Source organism: Dendropsophus ebraccatus, chromosome 4, assembly GCF_027789765.1.
Source record: "Dendropsophus ebraccatus isolate aDenEbr1 chromosome 4, aDenEbr1.pat, whole genome shotgun sequence".
NCBI classification, from domain to species: domain Eukaryota; kingdom Metazoa; phylum Chordata; class Amphibia; order Anura; family Hylidae; genus Dendropsophus; species Dendropsophus ebraccatus.
Window position 1 is genome coordinate 28,557,273 of NC_091457.1, and position 20,539 is coordinate 28,577,811.

At 45.6% G+C, this 20,539-nt stretch overlaps 1 protein-coding gene across 6 annotated transcripts in view; it reads right to left on the minus strand.

Annotated features, from left to right (window-relative positions):
• The window catches only part of AMBRA1 (autophagy and beclin 1 regulator 1), a 97,689-nt gene that overhangs the window by 57,364 nt on the left and 19,786 nt on the right, over positions 1-20,539 (minus strand). For all 6 annotated transcript variants that reach the window (XM_069965353.1, XM_069965354.1, XM_069965355.1 and 3 more), the window contains 4 exons: positions 20,183-20,355; positions 17,975-18,041; positions 15,802-17,282; positions 696-782 (listed from right to left, as the gene is read on the minus strand). In XM_069965353.1, coding sequence (XP_069821454.1) covers positions 696-782; positions 15,802-17,282; positions 17,975-18,041; positions 20,183-20,355 — 1,808 coding nt within the window. The remainder of the gene's footprint in view (positions 1-695; positions 783-15,801; positions 17,283-17,974; positions 18,042-20,182; positions 20,356-20,539) is intronic.

Sequence of the window (20,539 nt, forward strand, 5' to 3'; positions counted from 1 at the left end):
TATTCGTTCCTATGGAGTGTTGGAAAGAGCCGAGTGCAATGGAAGAGCAATGTACTCGGCTCTTTCCGACGATCCTCTGGATAGGGGAAAAACTAAATTTTCCCCGCAATACACAGTTACACGTAGAAATCTTGAAAAATATATAAAAATAAGAGGCAGGCTGCCCGACAAATAAGGATCCTGAAGAGGCGCGTCCCACCAAAGCAAACTTACCTATCCTCGTGCCTCGTAGGGTCGCTCCAGGGTCCTGCTCATAGCCACTGGTGACCTGCAACTCTCCTAGCTACATCACCACCTACTGGGCCGAGTGATTGTTCGCTCTGCCAATCAGTGATTGGGGCGGGACACTGCGGACAGGCAGTGATGTTGAATCTAGGAGAGCCTGGTAAGTGGCTTACCTTATTTCTAGCTGAAGATGAAATCCGGCAGCTGTCAACGAGACCGCAGATCGGCACAACAAAGGAACGGGGACGGGTGATTTTACTTATTTTCCTGCACTCCCCTGCCGTTTTTCAGTTTGGTGGGACTTCCTGTAACTCAGTATTTTTTAAAAGTGTATATGAAAACTGATCTTCTAATGGGTTCTCATTCACATATCACCACTACTGACTGCTATTCTACTGCTATAGAGATAGTGTATGCGCACCTTCAATACAGGAACATAGCTGTAAAGTAATGGAAACAAAAGGCCTTACCTGGCTGGATCAGGGTAAATGGGATGCTCTCGGGATCCAGTGCCATCATAGCGGGACAGGGAGATCAGGGAGGACTCCAGAAGCCTCCTACAAGAGACCAGACAAGTGATTACTCCATAATATCCATAAGCAACATCTTATTCCTGTAAATCACTCACACTTTCCTAAAGCATTGTTACAATGTTGGACCGTATTGCTCCTTTCCTTGCCCAATCTTACCCCATAGCAAAGTAGAATATGGGGCAGGTTAACCAAAAACACGGTGATGTCCTACCATCAAGTCCATGTACACGTCACAGCAACTACTGTTGTCTTTGTAGCCCCCTTCTTCCCATGCCTTGTGTAGCGGAGGAGAGAGAGGATCTGCAGAACGCCAGGGATCGATGAGGATTAAAAGGGGTTATCAAGGAATAGAAAAGCAGCACCACCCGTGTCCTCAGGTTGTGTGTGATATTACAATTCATCTCCATTCACTCCAATAGAATGGGGTGAAAAAGTGCATACAAACTGAGGACAAGAGAGGTGCTGCTTCAGGAATAAAAGGGTGAAGTTACTTCTGCAAAACTACAACTCCCAGCATACCAACACAAGTTCCAGCTTTCCAGTCGTGTTCTGAGTTGTGGTTTTGATGGCAGACACTGCTCTACTACTAATGTTAGTAGGCACTATGATGTAGGATGATAGCCTTGGGGACACTGATGATATCGGAGCTTGCCAGGACATACAGTATCCCTATGCCAGCAGCCAACTCATTCTAGTGAATAGGTAGATTCTTGGATGACAAGATGGGACCGGCTGGCTCTACATTGCTCCAGTTGACTGGCCGCCTCAGGCTCATTCATTCAATAGTGAATCCAAATTGGAAGAACCATCAGGCAAACAGTTTTGGCCAAAAAAACTATGTGAAACATGAGGATAATGAACAAGCGTTGGCCGCACTCCCAACGGGCCAAATGAAAGCTGAATAACGTCATAAAGAGCGAGACAGAGCCCGGATATACTGCCCTCCGCGGGTTACACTGTAATACTGAGCATAACACTCTGATTATATATCGGCTATGGCCATAGATACGTCTCTACAAGGGTTTACTAATCTTGGTCAGTAATAGTCTTTGCTCAGGCGTCCTCCGGGTCATGTCCCCCACATATAGTACCTCAAATCACCTGTCAGCAGCTTCCCGCTATACTGACGCCTCCCAGGGTGCATTGCACAAAATACTGTATATAGACATTTACAGATTTTATTAGGCGGCATTAGGCTGTGCAGCCATACAATAGTGTTATATACAGCAATACATCGCTCCCCATTGGAACTGGCAGTAATGTCACTAGATATGCAATGTAAGTGGCTTTATGGATCTGGGAACGCTTGTGTGTTAGAGCATAGAGACAACAGATATTTAATATACACAAGGAAGAATTGGTCTCATCCACATATGTACTTTAAAGTCTGGGTGGTAATAGTATCCCCGTTGTAAACGAACAAATATGCACACCTTTACAGCACGGCCCCCACCAGTGCAATGGGCACTACTAATCCTTAACACTTCCCTCCATGTGATCTAGAACAGTGCTGTATTTCACTTACCAAAAAATACTCCTTACGCCACAAGAAAGCCCTAACATCTTGGCCACTAGGTGTCCCACTTCTCTTTACACTCATGTCCACTGCCTGCTGTTAAGGAAATTCTGTCTCTAGCAGACACAGATAGTGCCCTCTGGAGCTAGATGGTGCTCTGTGCAGGTGTGTGCATGCATCCTGACCATGTTTACCACCTCCAGAGGCTTCCCTCTCATCTCTCAACACCCATAATGTACTGGACACCGGTCCCTTGTAGAACTGATCAGCAGGTCACTGCTAAGAGCAGGACTGTTTTTGTGATGTAACCCCATCTTTGTTCCTCAGCCTTGTGTATCCGCAGCCAGTGCATCAATAACCTGCTTCCCCTCAACCCCTACTGTTTAATACTATGTCTAGGCATAACAGAGGAATAGGTGCTGTCCTGTGATTGGTCAGACAAGTAATGGAAAGTAGGAACCTAAATGTGTACTGTTAACCAATAACCCTGCATGGCGACTGTCATCCATGCAGAAAACCTCAGAAAATATCCCAGCAAAAAAAATTCTGGCAAATCATAGCAAGCTACCCCTCCACATGTGCAGTGAGTTTTTAATATGTCTACTAACCGACCGCTATCCAGCTGCTGCAAAACTACAACTCCCTGTATGCCCCAACAGCTGCAGTTTCCCAGTGCATGCTGGGAGATGTAGTTTCACAATAAACTAGAGAGCCACAGGTTAAGGATCATCGGAGCAGATGCAGATCTGAGGCTTGCAGTCAGGGTATGCTGGGAGTTGTAATTTTGCAACCATAAAATCAAGAGGTTGGGGGATCACCGGACTACAACTCCTTCAGCAGAATTGGAGTTACCATATTGTGGGCAACTTGTGAAAATCATTGCAATTACATAAGGAAACTATGAGAATATGCAACCAGGAGGAATCGTGCATAGAGATGAGCGAACCTGGAGCATGCTCGAGTCCATCCTAACCAGAACTTTCGGCATTTGATTAGCGGTGGCTGCTGAACTTGGATAAAGCCCTAAGGCTATGTGGAAATCATGGATATAGTCATTGGCTGTATCCATGTTTTCCAGACAACCTTAGAGCTCTATCCAAGTTCAGCAGCCCCCGCTAATCAAATGCCGATCGCTCGGGTTCGGATGGACTCGAACCAGAACCCGGTTCGCTCATCTCTAGTGCAATAGCCTGCAGCAAGAATAGTGCAATAGCCTGCAAATAAGATACAGGTAAGTGTCTGAGATGCCAAAGAGCTCACTGCTTCCACTGAAGCCTAAATGCCATTTGTTCAGCATTCTCCGTCCTCAATCACTGTGCACGAGCTCTTAATTCCATTAAATAGAGAATCTTCTGCTGCAAGGAGCAGATTTTCCGCCTGGTGACAAAGCAGACGTCAGGAAGGGCAGATCTCCACAGAGTGGATATTACAAGGAAGGGAGGGGCTATTTTATTTAGAAGACTGGCGTTCAGTGACGGAGAACAGACCCAGAAATTATTTGCATATTATGGCGGAAGCGACGTGAAAACCAAGGATCACGCTAACCCGTTGCAAAGTAATGAGAGGAAGAATTGGGGGGCAATTACGGCTGATCTCACACCCCAGTAGCCAGAGTGGCTTTTAGAGACTGTTTCCACCATGTTCACCAACGGTTAATGGGGAGCGAACAATACATCTACATTTAATGGCAGCTTCAGACAGCAAAGAGAACTTTACAGCACTGCTGCAATCTATAGGGACCCTGCAGACCAGCTCCATACGTGATTATGTAACATAGAATTCTCCAGCCGCACAACTGGGAGCAAGTCCATCAAGCTGTCAGGGCGCTGTAGGAAGCTACAAGGCCCGGCCATAACTCACACACTGTATGTGACACAGGAGCGGTAGATCCCCAGCTCCGCACAGTCATTATATCTGATTGACTACTCTTAAGTCAAGGAAGGACTTTAGGGAGGTCAATGGCCTTATGGTGACACTGACATTTTCACCAACATCCCCCCCAAACACCTCTAAAGAAGAGACAGTCTTAACTAATTTTAAGCATAAGTGTAATTTGGTTTATTTTCGGATGAGATGCGCCCTCTGCAGGTGAAGTCATGCTTAGCAGTACTCTACTGTGTGTGTTCGGTTAGGTCGCCCAACAAGTTTTGTCCTGAGGATACCTAGGTTTAAAGGTGTTGTCTGGGCTTTAAATACTAAAAGCCTATCTTTAAAACAAATCACATTAGACTGATGGCGATCCAACTCCCGATCATTGAAAAAAAACATAATATAATGTCCCCTGCCCTGGATGTCAGATAGCGTCTGTTCCTTCTATTGCTACTTAGTCCCATTCATCTGAGTGGCCTAAGCTGTGGAAGACTGCAGTACCAGGTATAGCCACTAACAAATGTACAGCGCTGTGCCAGATAAACTCTAATGAGGGCACAGCACTTTTAATCAGCTGATCATAGGGAAGCCAGGAGTTTGCCCAAAGGCTATTAAAGTCCTGGAGATCCTACCTTTGCAGCAAAAATTGCTGCTCCGCTATAAGGCTGGGTTCACACGTTTTTGCAATCTGTTTTTAGCAAAAACGGATGCGTGTGTTTTGCCATTGAATTCCATTAAAAAAAAAAAAAAAAAAAAAGATTTTTTGTAACGGACACAAAAATGAGGTAGATGTTTTTGTGTACGTTAAAAAAAAAATCAATTTTTTTATGGAACTCAATAGAAAAAGGGATCAAATAGGATGCAAACACATGCATCCATTTTTTTTGCAAAAAAAGAAAAAACTGATAAAAAAGAAAACGGATGAAAAAAAAAATAAAAACTGATGAAAAAAAAGTAGTGTGAATCCAGCCTAACAGTGAACGAATACTCTGTTTGGGGTGTCTGTCAACAAGCCTTGTTTTGGTTTCCAGTGACAGCTGGCAGAATAAGGCCACGTTCACACAACGTATATTTTCATAAAACAACGGCCAGAGTGTGTACACACTGTATACACTCTGGCCGGGATTCCATACAGCTGCACATAAAACTGACATGTCAATTTTGCGCGGCCGCAGGAAACGGAGTGCGGTACCGGCCGGGATGAACTTCACAAACAGCTGTCTTACAGCATGTGAACGTGGCCTATTACAGGATGTAACTTGATAATTTATATACACTGTGATTCCACCAGCAGAATAGTGATTGCAGCTCTGGAGTATAATATAGGAAGCTGCTCAGGATCAGCACAGGGTAAGTTATGTAATGTATGTACACAGTGACCCCCACCAGCAGAATAGCGAGTGCAGCTCTGAAGTATAATACAGGAAGTAGCTCAGGATCAGTACAGCATAAGAAATGTGAAGCCTTTGCATAACATCTGATCAGATAAATAGGAACGTGATTAATCCCAACATTCCACCCCTAGGGACAACCAGCACTGTGCACAGACTACATGAACCCACAGTGTGACATAAGCCTGGGGAGCCCCAGCAGAGCCTACTGCCATACAGCCCATGCACTGGGGATAGCCTGCAGGGAGTCACTGGTGTGCGCAGCCAGCAGCCCCCAGGACTATTTCCTTTGCTCTGCCAGGGGAAATAACAGGGCAGACTGGGTGAGTGGGACAAGAAGTGAGGAGACAGAGACCATTCACCAAGTCCCGCACTTCTCTTCAAAACTCTGAAAGCGAGGAGCAACGGATTCACAGGCGCGGGGATTTTCCCTTTGATTCGGAGTGCTTTTGTACTTGTCGTTTCATTAAAAAATGTTCCATTTTCTCCCAGATTGGAATTTACATATCCTATTAGGACGAACAAAGGAGTGGAAGACGCGGCACTGGCAAGGCTTTTTCTGCCTTCCATGCTGCTCCCCCCCCCCCCCCCCACTTCCCGGCTCTGAAAAGGGGACGGGTGGATGCAGGCTACCATTCTCTAGAGTGGAAGAATAGGAATTGAGGGCAGAGAAAGATGCTGAATTGTGTTTAACGTTACTAAAAAACTTATCTGTGACAGCAGGTTTAGAGCGGCGCGGCAGGAAAACGCCAAGTTGCCTGGACCGCGTGGAGCCTGGAGCTAAGCTTCTTTTCAGAGAGGACAGATAAAGAACGAGGGGAGAGAGAGAGAAAGCAGAAGCTGATAAGGCAGAGAATGAGAGAGAAGAGGATGGAAGGTAGGCAGCATAGAGGACGCCAGCGAGGGCAAGGCATAAAGGAAACTCTACCCGGAGACTATGGGAAAAGATGGACGTCTATAATAGGAGCTAAGGGCGATAGAGGCAGCTGAGATTATATGCAATACAATAAGGGATTGGCTTGCACTGTATGCGCTATCAATGTGATCTCTGCTTAGACTATAACAGTGTGCAGGTCTTCATTACAGGTTACTGCACCGATGCAGCAGAGCAGAGTTTGTCTCTGAACCTGATGCACTTGCTGGTATTATAAAATAGTGCTATGAAGGATCGGTGGGGACTGCAGCAGTATCGGACACTTATCCCCCAACCTGAGCTCCTCCAGCTGTTGCAGCACTACAATTCCCAGCATGCACCAGAGTTGTAGGTCTGCAACAGCTGGAGGATCCAGGAACGGACCTGCAGAAAATGCACAGATTTGATGCAGTTTTTTTCCCAGCAACTTTTTGCAAAGAAATCCACAAGCGATCTGATGTTATGCAATCCAGATTAAAGGGGTTGTCAGATTACAGGGGGGCCGACCAAGCGGCAATCATTAGAAATCGGGTCCTGAGTCTTTGTTATGAATAGATCTGCAAATCACACATCCTCAATGCCGCAGTCTATGAAGTCCCCGAAGTCCGGCCTCAGCAGCTCCGTACAACACCACCCAATGGATGAAAGTCTGAATTCCCACCTTTTCCAGCTGTATCTCCTTGTGAATACAGTGTATATAAAACTTTGAACAGTTTCCGAAAAGGATCAACAAGAGATCTACAGCAAATTACATGTGACCCATGCACCTCCTGGTCAACATGCAAGTAAGCAAACAGTTAAAGGATCCTGTGTGGTAGGAATACAGAGCCCCTGCCATCCCGGTCTATAAATAATTATTTCCCCCTCGCAGAGCAGCCACAGAATGAGGGCAGCACCTGCCTGCTCAGCGGATGATGCTCGGTGACGTAAGTGGCTACATCTGGATGTAGGGGGAAGCCTATGGCTGGGTCACACAGAGTCCACCTTTTATCCAGGTATTTGGGTGGCCGCACTGGTGACCGCCTCAGGTTCACAGACACTTGGCCATCCTCATCTAAGGGAAATTAAGTGGGAGGTATGAACCACACACGGCTGATCCCAGGGATGAATAGGGATCGGCAATACAGGGACGTGGATGATATCGATGCGTAACTGGACAGGGCTGCAGTTCAGGAGACTGGGAACATGCAGAGGATGGGTACAGAGGTATAATCTATGCAGGTTCCAGGAAAACCATTGCTTAAAAGGACACAGGCAGACGTGCGGAGCTCACCCTTTCTGAAATAGGCAAGATTATAGGGGATTTTTTATCGGACCCTGTTATTCCCTGCTGATAGGTTAAGGTCCCCCCACTCATTGAAAGAGCAGAGGACAAAACTGGTGGCAGCACCCCATTCCTCCCCTCGTCCTCTGGATCAGGGTGTGGGTCCACATGCTCAGATGGGAATACCCCATTTTGGCCCTTTTGTGGGCACAAACCTTTTAACCATTTTTCCCCAAAGGTTCTCTCTAAAAGGGTTTCCTAGGACTTGCCTGTCCTTAAAGAGACTGTCAGTAGGTTTATACTGTCCTATCTCAGGGTAGCATAACCGAGGGACAGAGAAGCTGAAAAGAATGATGTATCACTAAACATTGTTCTGTGCAGCCGATCCAGAGATATCCTCCTAAATAACATGGACAATAAGCAGTCCTCTCTCTCCATTATGTGCATGAGCCCAGTAGTCTGGGATATTCATGAGAAGCAGAAAGCTCCACCCACCAGCTGCTGATTGGCAGTTATCCATGCTGTGTATAGGCAGTCAAGTGTCAATCAGCAGCTGGAGGATGGGGGGAGGGGTGTGGCAAGAATACTTTTCTCCTGCATATTAGGAGAACGGCTGAACAGAATAATCTCAGTAATACACCGATCTGTTCAGCATTTCTGTCACTGGTTTATGTTGCACTTAGTTAATAAAAACCTAGTGACAGATTCCCTTTAAAATAGTCCACCAATACCACATCATTGGGCATTTGCTATAATTAGCTGACTGATGCAGCCATGGGGTTTCCTTTAATGCTGCGGCCTAATTTCAAAGTATCAGGTTAGTTCTGCGCTGTACAGACCTGTAGTTCGAGACAAAGTCAATACAAAATGGAGAGTGCTGTGCCTCTGGAATGCAAACCCTTTATACAGATGAACAGTTAGTATGTGTCAGATCCTCAGATATGTCCAAAAATTATAATCATTCAGTGTAGGGAACAATGCCTGACGGACCTGCACCCAATGGTGACGTCATCTTGATTATATTGAGGGAAAGCCGAAAAGAATTAGATCCCGCATTGTCTGGTCCGTACAGCAGGCCACTAAATGATGGATCACTTGCTTAAATTTGACATTTCGAGAAGCCAGGGTTTTTAGAAAACGTATGATGGATGAGGCGTGAGAAATCAGGAACGAGTCGCAGATCTGCATATAGAGCCCCAAATATGTCTCATGTGTGCGTGAAGTGATCAATGGCTGTCACGTCCAGGTCAGACATCGGAACTGATCATACCATGATAGACGTCGGCTCTTCGCAAAAAGGGGACAACAGAGATGTGCATGGTGTATAGAGCGCTGTTTATAACCACATGAGGTGATCTCCAACCTGAGGCTCCCCCAGACGGCGCAAAACTACAGCTCGCAGCATGCTGGAGTACATCGCAATGGCCTCAACATGGGGGGCTGAGAAAGCACAAGGCCCATACACAGTGATTCCATTAGGACTGACCTATTCTCCTGTGTATAGCGAGGCCATAATGATTCCCATACCGAGCAAGGAAAACTTACTGCTCACTAACCCAATCCCAGCTTCGGGGTACAATGGCAACCACATTGGTCCAAACTGTCAAGAGAAGAGGTGATCTTCTCCCCTAGAGCAGATCCTGGCAGCCATACCCCTCATCACAACAGACAGCGGCATCTTCCTACGAGCGCAGACATTAGTCAGACATCCTCATTACGTATGCCGAATCTGACTCATTAACCGGAAGAGAGATAATTAACCTCGCACCTCCAATCTGTCGTGTGGAAAACCTCTCATTTTCCATCTCTGTCAAAGACACCGGTCTCATCTCCCCTCCATGTAACGCTCGCTGCGAGGTCCTGACTCCGGCAAGCGTGTTATTAAGAACGCTGGCGTGTCACTGCTGAACGCTGATCGCACGCCACTAATTGTTATATACAAATGAATGTTCACCAGCTCACACCCTCCAGCTTTCTATATGTCAGGACGGAAATAGGCATCTGAAGCAGCTGGCTTTACATATATTATATATTCACTGATCAGGTGAAGTGAATAACATGGATTATCTCATGACAAAGGGCGGGGATATGAGGCAGCCAGGGAACACGGAGTTCTTCATGTTGGAAGCAGGAAAAATGGGAAAGAGTTAGGGCCCTATTGCATGGGTATAATCGTTAACGATAAACGATCTCACACGACTGCTATTGCGAATGACCTGAAATTGTTCACCAAATTACATGGAAAGATGATCGTTCTTGCGGTCATCTTGTCGTCGCTATTGCGTTTGTTGCTACTGCGAAGGACGTCTTATTCCATGTAAGCGAGCAACGATAAAAATAGGCCCAGGTCTCTTTAAGCGATCAACTATTTCTCGTTCGTCGTTTAAGCGTTAATTGCTCTTCAACCGAACAATTATTGCTTTGTTACGACCGATTTAACGTTTATCCGAACGATAATCATCCCGTGGAATAGGGCCCTTAAGATGCGAGCGATGGACAAAGGCTGAATTGTGATGTGCAGACAAATGAGAGAGCATCTTCATAATGGTCAGTCGTGTGAGACCTTCCCAGTATTTAGTGGTTACTACCTGCCCAAAGGGCTGCAAGGAAGGACAACCAGTGAACTGGTGCTGGGGTTATGGAGACACAAGGCTCAATGATGCACATAGCCAGTCTGATCCAATCCAATAAAAGAGTTAAGGCCCTTTGACACAAAATGCTCATTTGGCATGTGTAAAGGTGAGGAGCGAGAAAAAGATCTTTTGCGCAGCGGTAAATTCTATTGTTTTTGGCTGCTCTTCCAGAATGTGCGGCTGGTAGCAATGGGCCCACAAGCGATACAGCAATAACATGTTTTGTATGGCACACGAGTGCTTGTTTGTCTTGGTACACAGCCCCATAGTAGATCATGTAAAAGGACACTTGCTGTAATACAAACGCTGGGAAAGTCAGTCCTGGCTATAACGGAGGCAAGTCCGATCACACAGGGCATTGCAGCTTGTCTAAAAATTCATGCTGTCCACTTCCAAAAGTACCTACTGTGGGCATCAGAACTGAAGCATGGGGCATTGGAAGAAGAGATCCCGGTCTCCTGAATCACGGTTTCTCTTACATCATGCAGATGGCCAGTGTGTCACTTATCTGGCGAGGAGACGGCATCAGGAGGCAGTATGGGAAGAAGACAAGCTGGCGGGGGGGCAGTGCGATGGGCAATGTCCTGCTGGGGACCTTAGGTCCTGGCATCAGGTGATACATCTTGAAGTAATATCCATATAACTACTGTATAGATTTATTCCCCCCTTCATGGCACCAGGATCCTCTAATAATAGTGGCTTCCTTCAACAGGATAATGCCCTGGGGGCCATACTGCAGTGATTGTCCATTGGTGACCAATTCCCCAGATGTCAATCCATTCTATCATCTGTGGGATGTGCTGGAGAACCAGTACACAAGGGCTGAAGCCGGCCAGTCATCTATGAGCTGGCATCACAGGATCTATTTTCAGGGAAGCCTATTAACCTCCCAGCAGGGTCCCTGCACACAACCCACAATCTATTGGAAGCCGAGTGAATGGAAATTACAGCAAATTAAAAGCAAACAATCCAGGAGAGACCAGAAAGCTAAAGGCCATAAGGGTCGGCCTTCACTGTAGAACTACACCTCCCAGGATGCTTTTTATGTTAGCCACAGGAGATGGAGCTCAGCTGGGGGGATGAGACACAGGGTTAAGCATTGCTACTGTACAGAGAGACCAGGCGACAAGGAGAATGTAGATTACGAGTGAAGCGGAATAGTTTATCTTCAGTATACAAGCAGTAAGGACTTTATCGAGCGGCCATCATAAGTGCCCACTATGGTGCCAGCATGGCAGGCTGAGGATTAAAATACATCTCATTTGCATTGCAGAAAAAGTATAGACCTCCAGATAAGAATAACCGGGTGACGTGAGGGGACTGCTGAGCAGTGTAATACCCACTTCTCTACGCCGTGTCCTGCAAAGACACTTACCACTGCATGGCAGCCATTCGACATGTAGTGCTTACACGGGGCCAGGGTTACCTAAATGGTGGGGAGCCCTCTAGGACATACTTTCAAAGGATTTCCCATTAAGATATGTTTAATTTCACCTAATGTATCAGTTTAGACCAATGTCTAATGTACAAACATGTCCTATTTAATAGATATATACTAGCTAATTTCCCTTGTGTCTGCTTTGATAACTTGTTTCCCTTGGTTCCACTAAGGTGGTCACACATGCTCATTCCTGGTCTGTCTTGGAGGTATTGGCAGTTGAGTTTCTTTTTAAAGGGATTGTCGGGGTTTATATCATGAATGGCCTATTAACAAGATAGACTATGCAGGTCTATCGGCACCATTTACTGGGTATAGGTGCCAATTTAGCTGCTTCCCCCGAATAGATGAAGTGTATCACCACCCCAGTGATCAGACATGTCATAAACCCGGACAAACCCTTCAAGAAGCTTTATGTGCAGCTCAATGACTGTGCAGCCAGGGCCACAAGAAGGACTTCTGGATGATCTCACTGGTGTAGCCAACCAATGATGAGTTTTGGGCCATCTGTATAAAAGGCCAGGGGGAATGTGGAAAAGAGTTTGCACGGCCATAAAACAGGGATCGGATAAAATTAAGAACAGTGATAAAAGATGTTTTACCTAAAGGACATTTTGGTACTCCTTTACATAAGATTGTAGTTTGCATCTTTGCCTATTGGGTAAATTCCTTTAGGCTATGTTCACACATGGCAGATACACTGCTGATCTGTGTATTTTGACTTCCCTTGTAATCTTACTTGGGACGCCACGTGTGAATAGACCCATAGGGGTTGCCAGATTAATGGTTCTAGTGTGACAGACACAGCAAAAAAAAAAAAAAAAAAACCCCACTTGCAGAGTGATTACCTATAGAGATCATAAAAAAAAAAATAGCATGAGTTAGCTTCTGACTAATACAATGGGTCTCTGGCTTCATGGCAGTTGTAGTTCTGCAACAGTTGGAGAACCACAGACTTGCAAACACTGCTCTAATAAGGAGGAAAAAAACCTAGGCAGCACATTCCCTTTAAGGTACTCTCTGCAGGATGACTATTAACTTCCTGACCTGCAGCTCCACCTAGTGGAAAGGAGGAATATCAGACAGTGTGGCTGGTACACGAGTGACCCTCTAAAGCTCTCTTTTCTATGAATAACCATTCATTTTAAAGAAGGCCGCTCAGTCGTCCATTAAGCACTGTTGCTTTAAGAAAACGTGAATTCCACCATATCTGATGGTAATAATAATGTTGCGCTATTCTTCCTGACGATACAGCAGACATTACTACAGACCCCATTATATATAAGTATATAAGGTTCGCTGGCCACTTATCAGATGCCGAATACTGTTTTTAGCAAGTACTACTTAATGGGAAAAAAGAAAATCACACGCAAGTATAAACACAGCAAACTATTTTAGTGGTATCTTGGACTGAGAGCGTTTTGCAAGAAGAGCTCACAGTTTTTCAAACTGTTGGGGTGTGCATAGCGGGGTCTACAGCCCTGTACTCTGACCCAGGAAGTCTCCGTCAACTTCCAAATCATAGCAGATCTACTTCAGGCTGGGGCTTACATCAGGGGATAGGACTGTGTAGGTAATCTCTTTATAGCTGTAACCCCTCTATCCCCAGACAGCGAGTGCTGCATGTATGTGCCCACATCTGTCCTGCTCATTCCTTCATACTCCCTGCAGTCTCTGTCAGCCCTCGTGTTTCCCATCCTCTCAATTCCTGCTATAATGTGCCTGCACTTACACTCAGCCATTCACACTGCTGTATAGAGAGGATTCTGTCACTATCCTCCTGCACAGCTTTGTGATTCTCACTTTCTGATTGGTCCATGCTGAACACACACCCCTTCCCCATTGCTGTCATGTGACCACACAGACCTCTGACAGCAGCCCTGCTTCCCTATTCTAGCCTGTTGTACTACGCTACTGCATTATGGGGATCTGCAGTTTCAGCCTGTATCTACAAACTGCGGCTGTTTTTCAGGTTTATGCCCTTACTATACATTATACTCCACGTGCTGATTGCTATACTGTACAGTAACTTATATTATCACATATTCAGCTGTTTATCATTGTTTGTTTCATTTGTTTTAACTGTTATTCAGAATTAAAAAAATTATTTTTGGGGTGTGGAACCAATTTTTTGCTTTTTAATGATTTTTTTTTATGGGAAAATTTGCTTTGGTTCAAGAGTGGATTTGAATTACAAGCGCAGTCCCGGAATGAATTATGCTCGTAATCCAAGGCACCACTGTATATGGCCGTTTCTCCGTGAACAGATGCACACTAGACACTAAAGTGTGACCTACACCTACATGGCGGTGTGACGATGTCTCAGGCCAGCATTCACTAACCAGCAAAACTACAACTCCCAATATGCCATGTAAGGTTGGCTATCAGGGACTGATATGGGTTGTACTTTTGAGCTGGAGAGCCACTGTTAGAAAACGCTTCCTTAGTCAAGCCTGCTTTGCTTTACTGTATAATGATCCTTCGATATCAGTACATCCCAAGCTGCTGCAAAACTACAGGGTCTCAGAGAATGATGGGAGTTGTAGTTTTGCAATACCCTGAGTGCCACAAGTTGAGAATTGCTTACCTAAGGCCAACCTGCTTTGCTATCCGCCTACACGTGTCTATGAACACTATGGCTCAACGCAAGAATATCACTCCTGTACAGGATTAGACAAACATGGCTGCTCTCTTTGACACCAGACACACTAGACAGGTGTGGTGATGTTTTGGAAAGAAAGCAGCCATGTTTTATTTAATCCTGGACAACGCCTTTAAGTGTAATGATAAGTGCATTGTTCCTAATTCTAAATGAAGACGCACAACACCAGTTGTGGATCAGTGGAGACAGAAAAACAGAGCGCCTGACTACCAAACATTGGCGTCTACAGCTGTCATTCTTTATCACGATGATACATATGATTCCACAGCACTCTTTTTCCCTCCATGACAGATCAGTTGTGGAGGACGTATAGTCAGTATTTGGTTTTGCAAACCAACCACTACCAGGGTCACATGGCTCAGCAGGCTCAGTGTCAAGATCATTGCATAACCCTTATTAAGACATCGCAAAAAAAAAAAACAAAAAAAAAAACAGAAGATGCATCCACTGAAATAGGAAGGTTGTACACCACGCTGAATAGGCAGACAGTGGCTAAAGATGGAGCGTCTTCTCTTATAACACTTGCACTCACTGTCCGGGATTTTGCCTAGAAAAGTATAAATTTATTTATACTAGATCCCTACACTATCTGTCTAATCAGTGACGAGGAGAATGGCAACGCCCATTTGTCAATTTATACACTTCCAGGTGGAATAAGAGAGGAAACAGCACAATACGCAGTTCTATTTCATGAAAAATAAAATTATTCACCAAACTAGATGTTTCAGAAGAGCTTAGTGGTCCTTCTCCAAGTCATAAAGTGACAACCTAGCATACTACTAGAATATATACCCATCAAATACAGAGAATGAAGGTCTGTGGCACTAAATCAGTACTTTGGCCACTCACTGTACAGGGAACTGAAGCTGCCCTATTTACATGAATGGAGACGTGCAGGAAGCGGATGAGTACTACTGTGCAGGGGACACAGTAGCTCATTCATTCTCAGGTTGGATTCCCATTGTTCATGAAGGGACTTGTAAAAGTGCTGTGAAGTATGTTGGCGCTATATAAATAAAATTATTTTGTTCCCCAAAGGCTTCTTCCCACTTCCTTCTAGCACTATGATGAGGAGTTATCACCTATCGCATCAACATCTTATAAAATTTCGAGTGTTTTTCCCTACCTCCTGACCAGTCATGAGTTCAATCAATTGAGGTGAGCAGCACGCCAGTTTGCTCTTTTTCTCAGTACACCCACAAGCATTAGCCACTTGTAGATACCAAAACGTATGATTGTCAATACCTGAACGCATCTTTTAACTCCTCAAATGATATCGCCCTATTCTCCTTAAATAAGAGGATGCCTTTAAAGAACTCCTCCTGGCAAGTCATAGCGACCTTTGTGCAGTTCTTACCTTCTGAGAGAGTCCTCCTCTGTGCTCTCCTCATGGAGATCTTGTGGTAAGGCCTCTTGGGATACATTCGGAGCTCTGTTAACAGTAGCAGGTTGACTGTAGACCCGTTCCCAGTGTTCAGTCTCAGGATTATAAGCTACACCCATTGTTCTTTCTTCCTGTGATGTCCCAGTTTCCAATCGTCCACTGCCACTAGGCATACTTCCTATATCTGGTCTCTCAACCCCTGTGGAACCAGGCTGCTCTGTGCTGCCAGCGGCCAGACCAGCCTGGAAAGTGCTTGGTGAAGGAACTGGGGGTGGTTGCCAGGAGGGAAGGCCTGCACTTTCTGGATAAGTTGGTGGTGTCCTTTCCCAGCGCAGAGTGTCATTGTTGAACGTCAGCAGGTTGTGGCATGCACGGCAGCGGTTCATGTGCCCTCTAGGCTGATTTGCAGCACTCTCACTACCGTGAGCCTGGTTTGACTGATGGGAAGGGCCCGGTTGCTCAGGTTCCAGATTGTTATTGAGCATCTCGTGAGCTTGCCCCTGTGTGGTGCCCGGAGCTCCAGGTTCCAGGTCGTATTGCCTGTCATACTCGAGGAAGAACCGCCTCAGGTCACACTGTAGCTCTGTTCGGGAGGTGGTGGGAAGTACAGGTGGCTGACTTCCAGAGTTATCCTGCTCTGTGGTGGCAAAACCTCGGCCCTCTGTAGCTGAAGTATACACAGATGATGAGGCCTCACCTTCCTGTTGTCTCAGAACAGACAACAGACTTACGGATGAGGCACTCGTTCGGGGAGGAGGCATGGGTTCCACTTCGGAACGGGATCCCATACTAAGCACTGTGCGAGTCCACTCAGAGCCAACAATATCAGTGGTTGGCTGCTGATAGCGAGACGGCTGGCCAGCAAGTGAGCGGCGCATAGGTCCCAGGCTCAGACTGCGCAGTGTGTTACCAGCGGTGCTGCTGTGCACACTACTGAAGGCAGAAGGTCGGCTTAGGAGTCCATGATCGTGCTGGGCAGAAGACTGGTGCTGCTGCCGTTCCAAAGAATGTTGGGGATCTGTTTGTACTGGAGAATAGGATGTGGAGGTCGCCCCCGAAGAAGTAGAGGGAGTACCTGGTGCTTCAGGGTGGGGGAAAAGTGAAGACGACAACCGTGCACTAGAGCATCGGACGCAGAGGCACAGCATACTGGGGTCTTGGCAGCACGGAGTGGTGACACCTTGGGGTCGGTCTCGGATGCGGGTATAAATAAGCCTTTGACTACTTTCAGTTGTTGGGGGAGGGGGTGGAGGTGGCGGAGGTGGGGATGGGGTGGCTGAGTCTTGTACAGGAGGCTGCTCTCCAGCCTGGGTGCCTGATGAACGGGATGAGAGCATGTGAAGGAAATTGTGGAGCAGCGGTGTACGACGGACTGGCTGAGTCTGCAACAGGGAGCGCTGTCGGTAGATAGGAATTTCTGCACTGTCAAGGGGAATCTCAGATTCTTCATCACTCTGTAAAAAAAAATGTATTCGGTCACTAAAAACATCTGAAGTCCAAGACAACGCACAAGGCTTCAGTAAAGCAGAGATGACAGGTAGGCAGTACTGCCCCCTGGCTGGATGAGCTCGGATCATAGGATCATCATCAAATTTACATTGTGTTCTCAGTGTACATTTGACAAACACTCCAGATAGATGCCCACGGCCACACCTATCGAGAGGGCTCCATATACAACACTCCATTCACTGTCTATAGAAGCACAATGGTTAGCCATCTTCTCAATGGTCTGACACACTCACCCCTATGGTCATCCACTTACTCTCTACCCCTTTAAGACGGACATCAATGCTGTATACGTATTTGTATTATATCTAAGCCACTTATCAAGGCTAGTAAAGAAAATTTAAGAAGTGACAGTAATATATGGGACATTTCTATTGTATAGTGTGTAAAGTAAAGTTTGCTTAATAAGGCCTACCGTGTGGTACACAGCCCAATACAAACAGCTGAAGAAAAAACAAAAAAAAACAAAACAAAGAAAGGTATTGATGTTCCATTACTGTACCACACTAACTGTAACTACAACATATAAACTCTTCCTTGCAGGCTGGGAATGAGCCCATAGGAGGTTTTGGAGAAACATAACCTGGAGCACTTTTACCTTTTGCGTCATAGTGGGCAGTCTATCCATTACGTAGCTTACCTGCTGGTTAGAGGGGTTCACAATAGCTGTAAGAAGATAATGCCCAAGAGGATCAAATCGTACCAATCTGTAGAGAAATACAAATCCATGGTCAGATGAAGATGTAAGACTTGCATCTCTACTATGCTACATTACACAGACATTTCACAGAGTTAAAGTGTCACTCCTGCCCCCCCAACAACTGATACCCCCGCAGTGATCAACTCCTCAGAAGAAGCTGCTTGTAGTAGTTGTTCACAAAGAAGAGCCACTTCAGTTTTAATGTTCAAGCCTCATGTCTTTCCAGTCACTGACAGCAAGCAGGGATCTGCCACCAGGGTTATATGAGAGATACATTTTAGGTGGCTCATACACGGTCAATAGATGTCGACCAAACGTTAGTCCATCCATCTTACCCAATCTCCCCATACACGCGAACATTCGGCTTGACTGGGCATTTACGTGCTCTCAGTGGAGAAAGAAGGGGGTAAGACAGCTCTGGCACAAAAGGGTCAGGTAAGTGAAATCCAACATGGCTGCTGGGGAGAGTTTTTACAGGAAAGCGTTTTTTTTTTTTTATAAATCCTGGATAAAACTGTTAAAGGGGTACTCCAGCAAAAATATTTTTCTTTTAAATCTACTGGTTTCAGAAAGTTATATAGATTTGTAATTTCCAAGGCAGACAAAGCGCCGTGGTAGGCGTGAGACATTTGTTGCTCCTCATGTGAACGCACCTGCTACACACCTTCCCTCTCCCCGCTGAACTAGCTCCGATGTGTCTGCAATAAACCCCCTGCATCTTCCAGTCGGTGAGTGCGAGACTGTTTTTTTACTCCAATTGTATCCACTATTTTTGTCTCTGCACCGCGACTTAGTGGGTAAGACTCAGTTACTTTTGTTCACAACTCCAGTCCTTTACGTCCTGCTCAGTGTATTGCCTATTAGCTGGTGCCGGTCGAGTTTTTCTCTACCCTACAATTAGATTTGTAATTTACTTCTATCTAAACATTTCAAGTCTTACCATACTTATCAGCTGCTGTATGTTCTGCATGAAATGCTGATCTGTTTTCAGTCTGACACAGTGCTCTCTGCTGCCACCTCTGTCTGATACAGAAACTGTCCAGAGCAGTAGGTAATCCCCATAGAAAACCTCTCCTGCTCTGGACAGTTCCTGTCTGGGCCTGAGATGGCAGCAGAGAGCACTGTGTCAGACTGAAAAGAAAACAACATTCCCTGCAGGACATACAGCAGCTGATAAGTACTGGAAGACTTGAGATTTTTAAATAGAAGTAGATTACAAATCTTTATAACTTTCTGAAAATAGTTGAGTTGAACGAAAAAAATTTTTCGCTGGAGTGCACCTTTGAGTATAGCGAAAGGCAAAGCTAGGCGCTGCTGGGGCAACATTTTAAGTAATATGCTAGAGGTATCTTTGACATTGATTTATTATTGTACAGTGAGGTTCTGTCTGTTGCAGGTGACATGTAATTCATATGTTCTAGGCATGTCCTCTTACAGCCAGAAACAAAAGCAGCAGATGAAGACTGTGGCGCTTCGACCCGAGTCAATGGCATCTCGAAAACAGCGTGCTATTTCTTGCCGCATCCGATACACAGCAGACAGCATTTTGTTATCACGTCAGAGATCAAAGACACGAGAAATCAGGCGAACAATGGCTCAAGTAGGAACAGCTGCAGATTCCCAGCTCTCCAATAAATGGGCGAGATTACACAGCGGCACTCTTTCATAAATGATGGAGACTGGGACACAATGAGGACGTTCTCCTGACAATTAGATCCTTTCCAGCCTTCATGTAATGCATTACAATGACAGGTAGCAGAAAGCACAAGTGAACGGGGACTGTGACATCCGGCACGACACATACTTACATTATATACTAACAAGCGGCTGCGACAAACAATCTACCTGGATGAGGATGCTGAATGTAAAACATGACAAGGACGGAAGGGGGGCAAGCAGCCCTGAATAAAAGTACGGCTCTCCTAATGAGACAGTCCAAGATGGAGGAGACTTATTGTACATTGTTTACTATGCAGACACATCAGTGAGGAAGTGCTTTACCACCAAACACCTATACAATGTGATTATTCCTAGTCTGCAACCTACAGGGCCTATACTATTACTAATAGCCATAATATAAGATACAATGATTTATTTAGGGGGCAAGAAGATGAGCAGCCTACAGCCTTAAAGGGACAACGTACGTACCGAACTCTTTCCATTTCACTGGCCGTCTTCACCACGGCAAATGGCTCCCGCCGACTCCAGTCCCAGAAATGGATTTCATTGACAGTGGCGATGAGAAGCAGCTGAACGGTGGGGTGAAAGGCCAAAGATGCAATAGCGTTGTTACTATCTGTAAACCAGCTCTCACTCCCACCCTAAGGAAAAAAATAGAGAGGCTGTTACACAACACGAGGCAACTATCATTCTATAGCGGGGGCAGAATACATGTCTAGCAACATGAGGGAAACATAAGTTTGTAAGGGGGGTGTTCACATCACATTTGTTTGCACATTAGTAGGTACACCAGAGGAGCTTCCACTGTACGTGGTCAGATGGAGG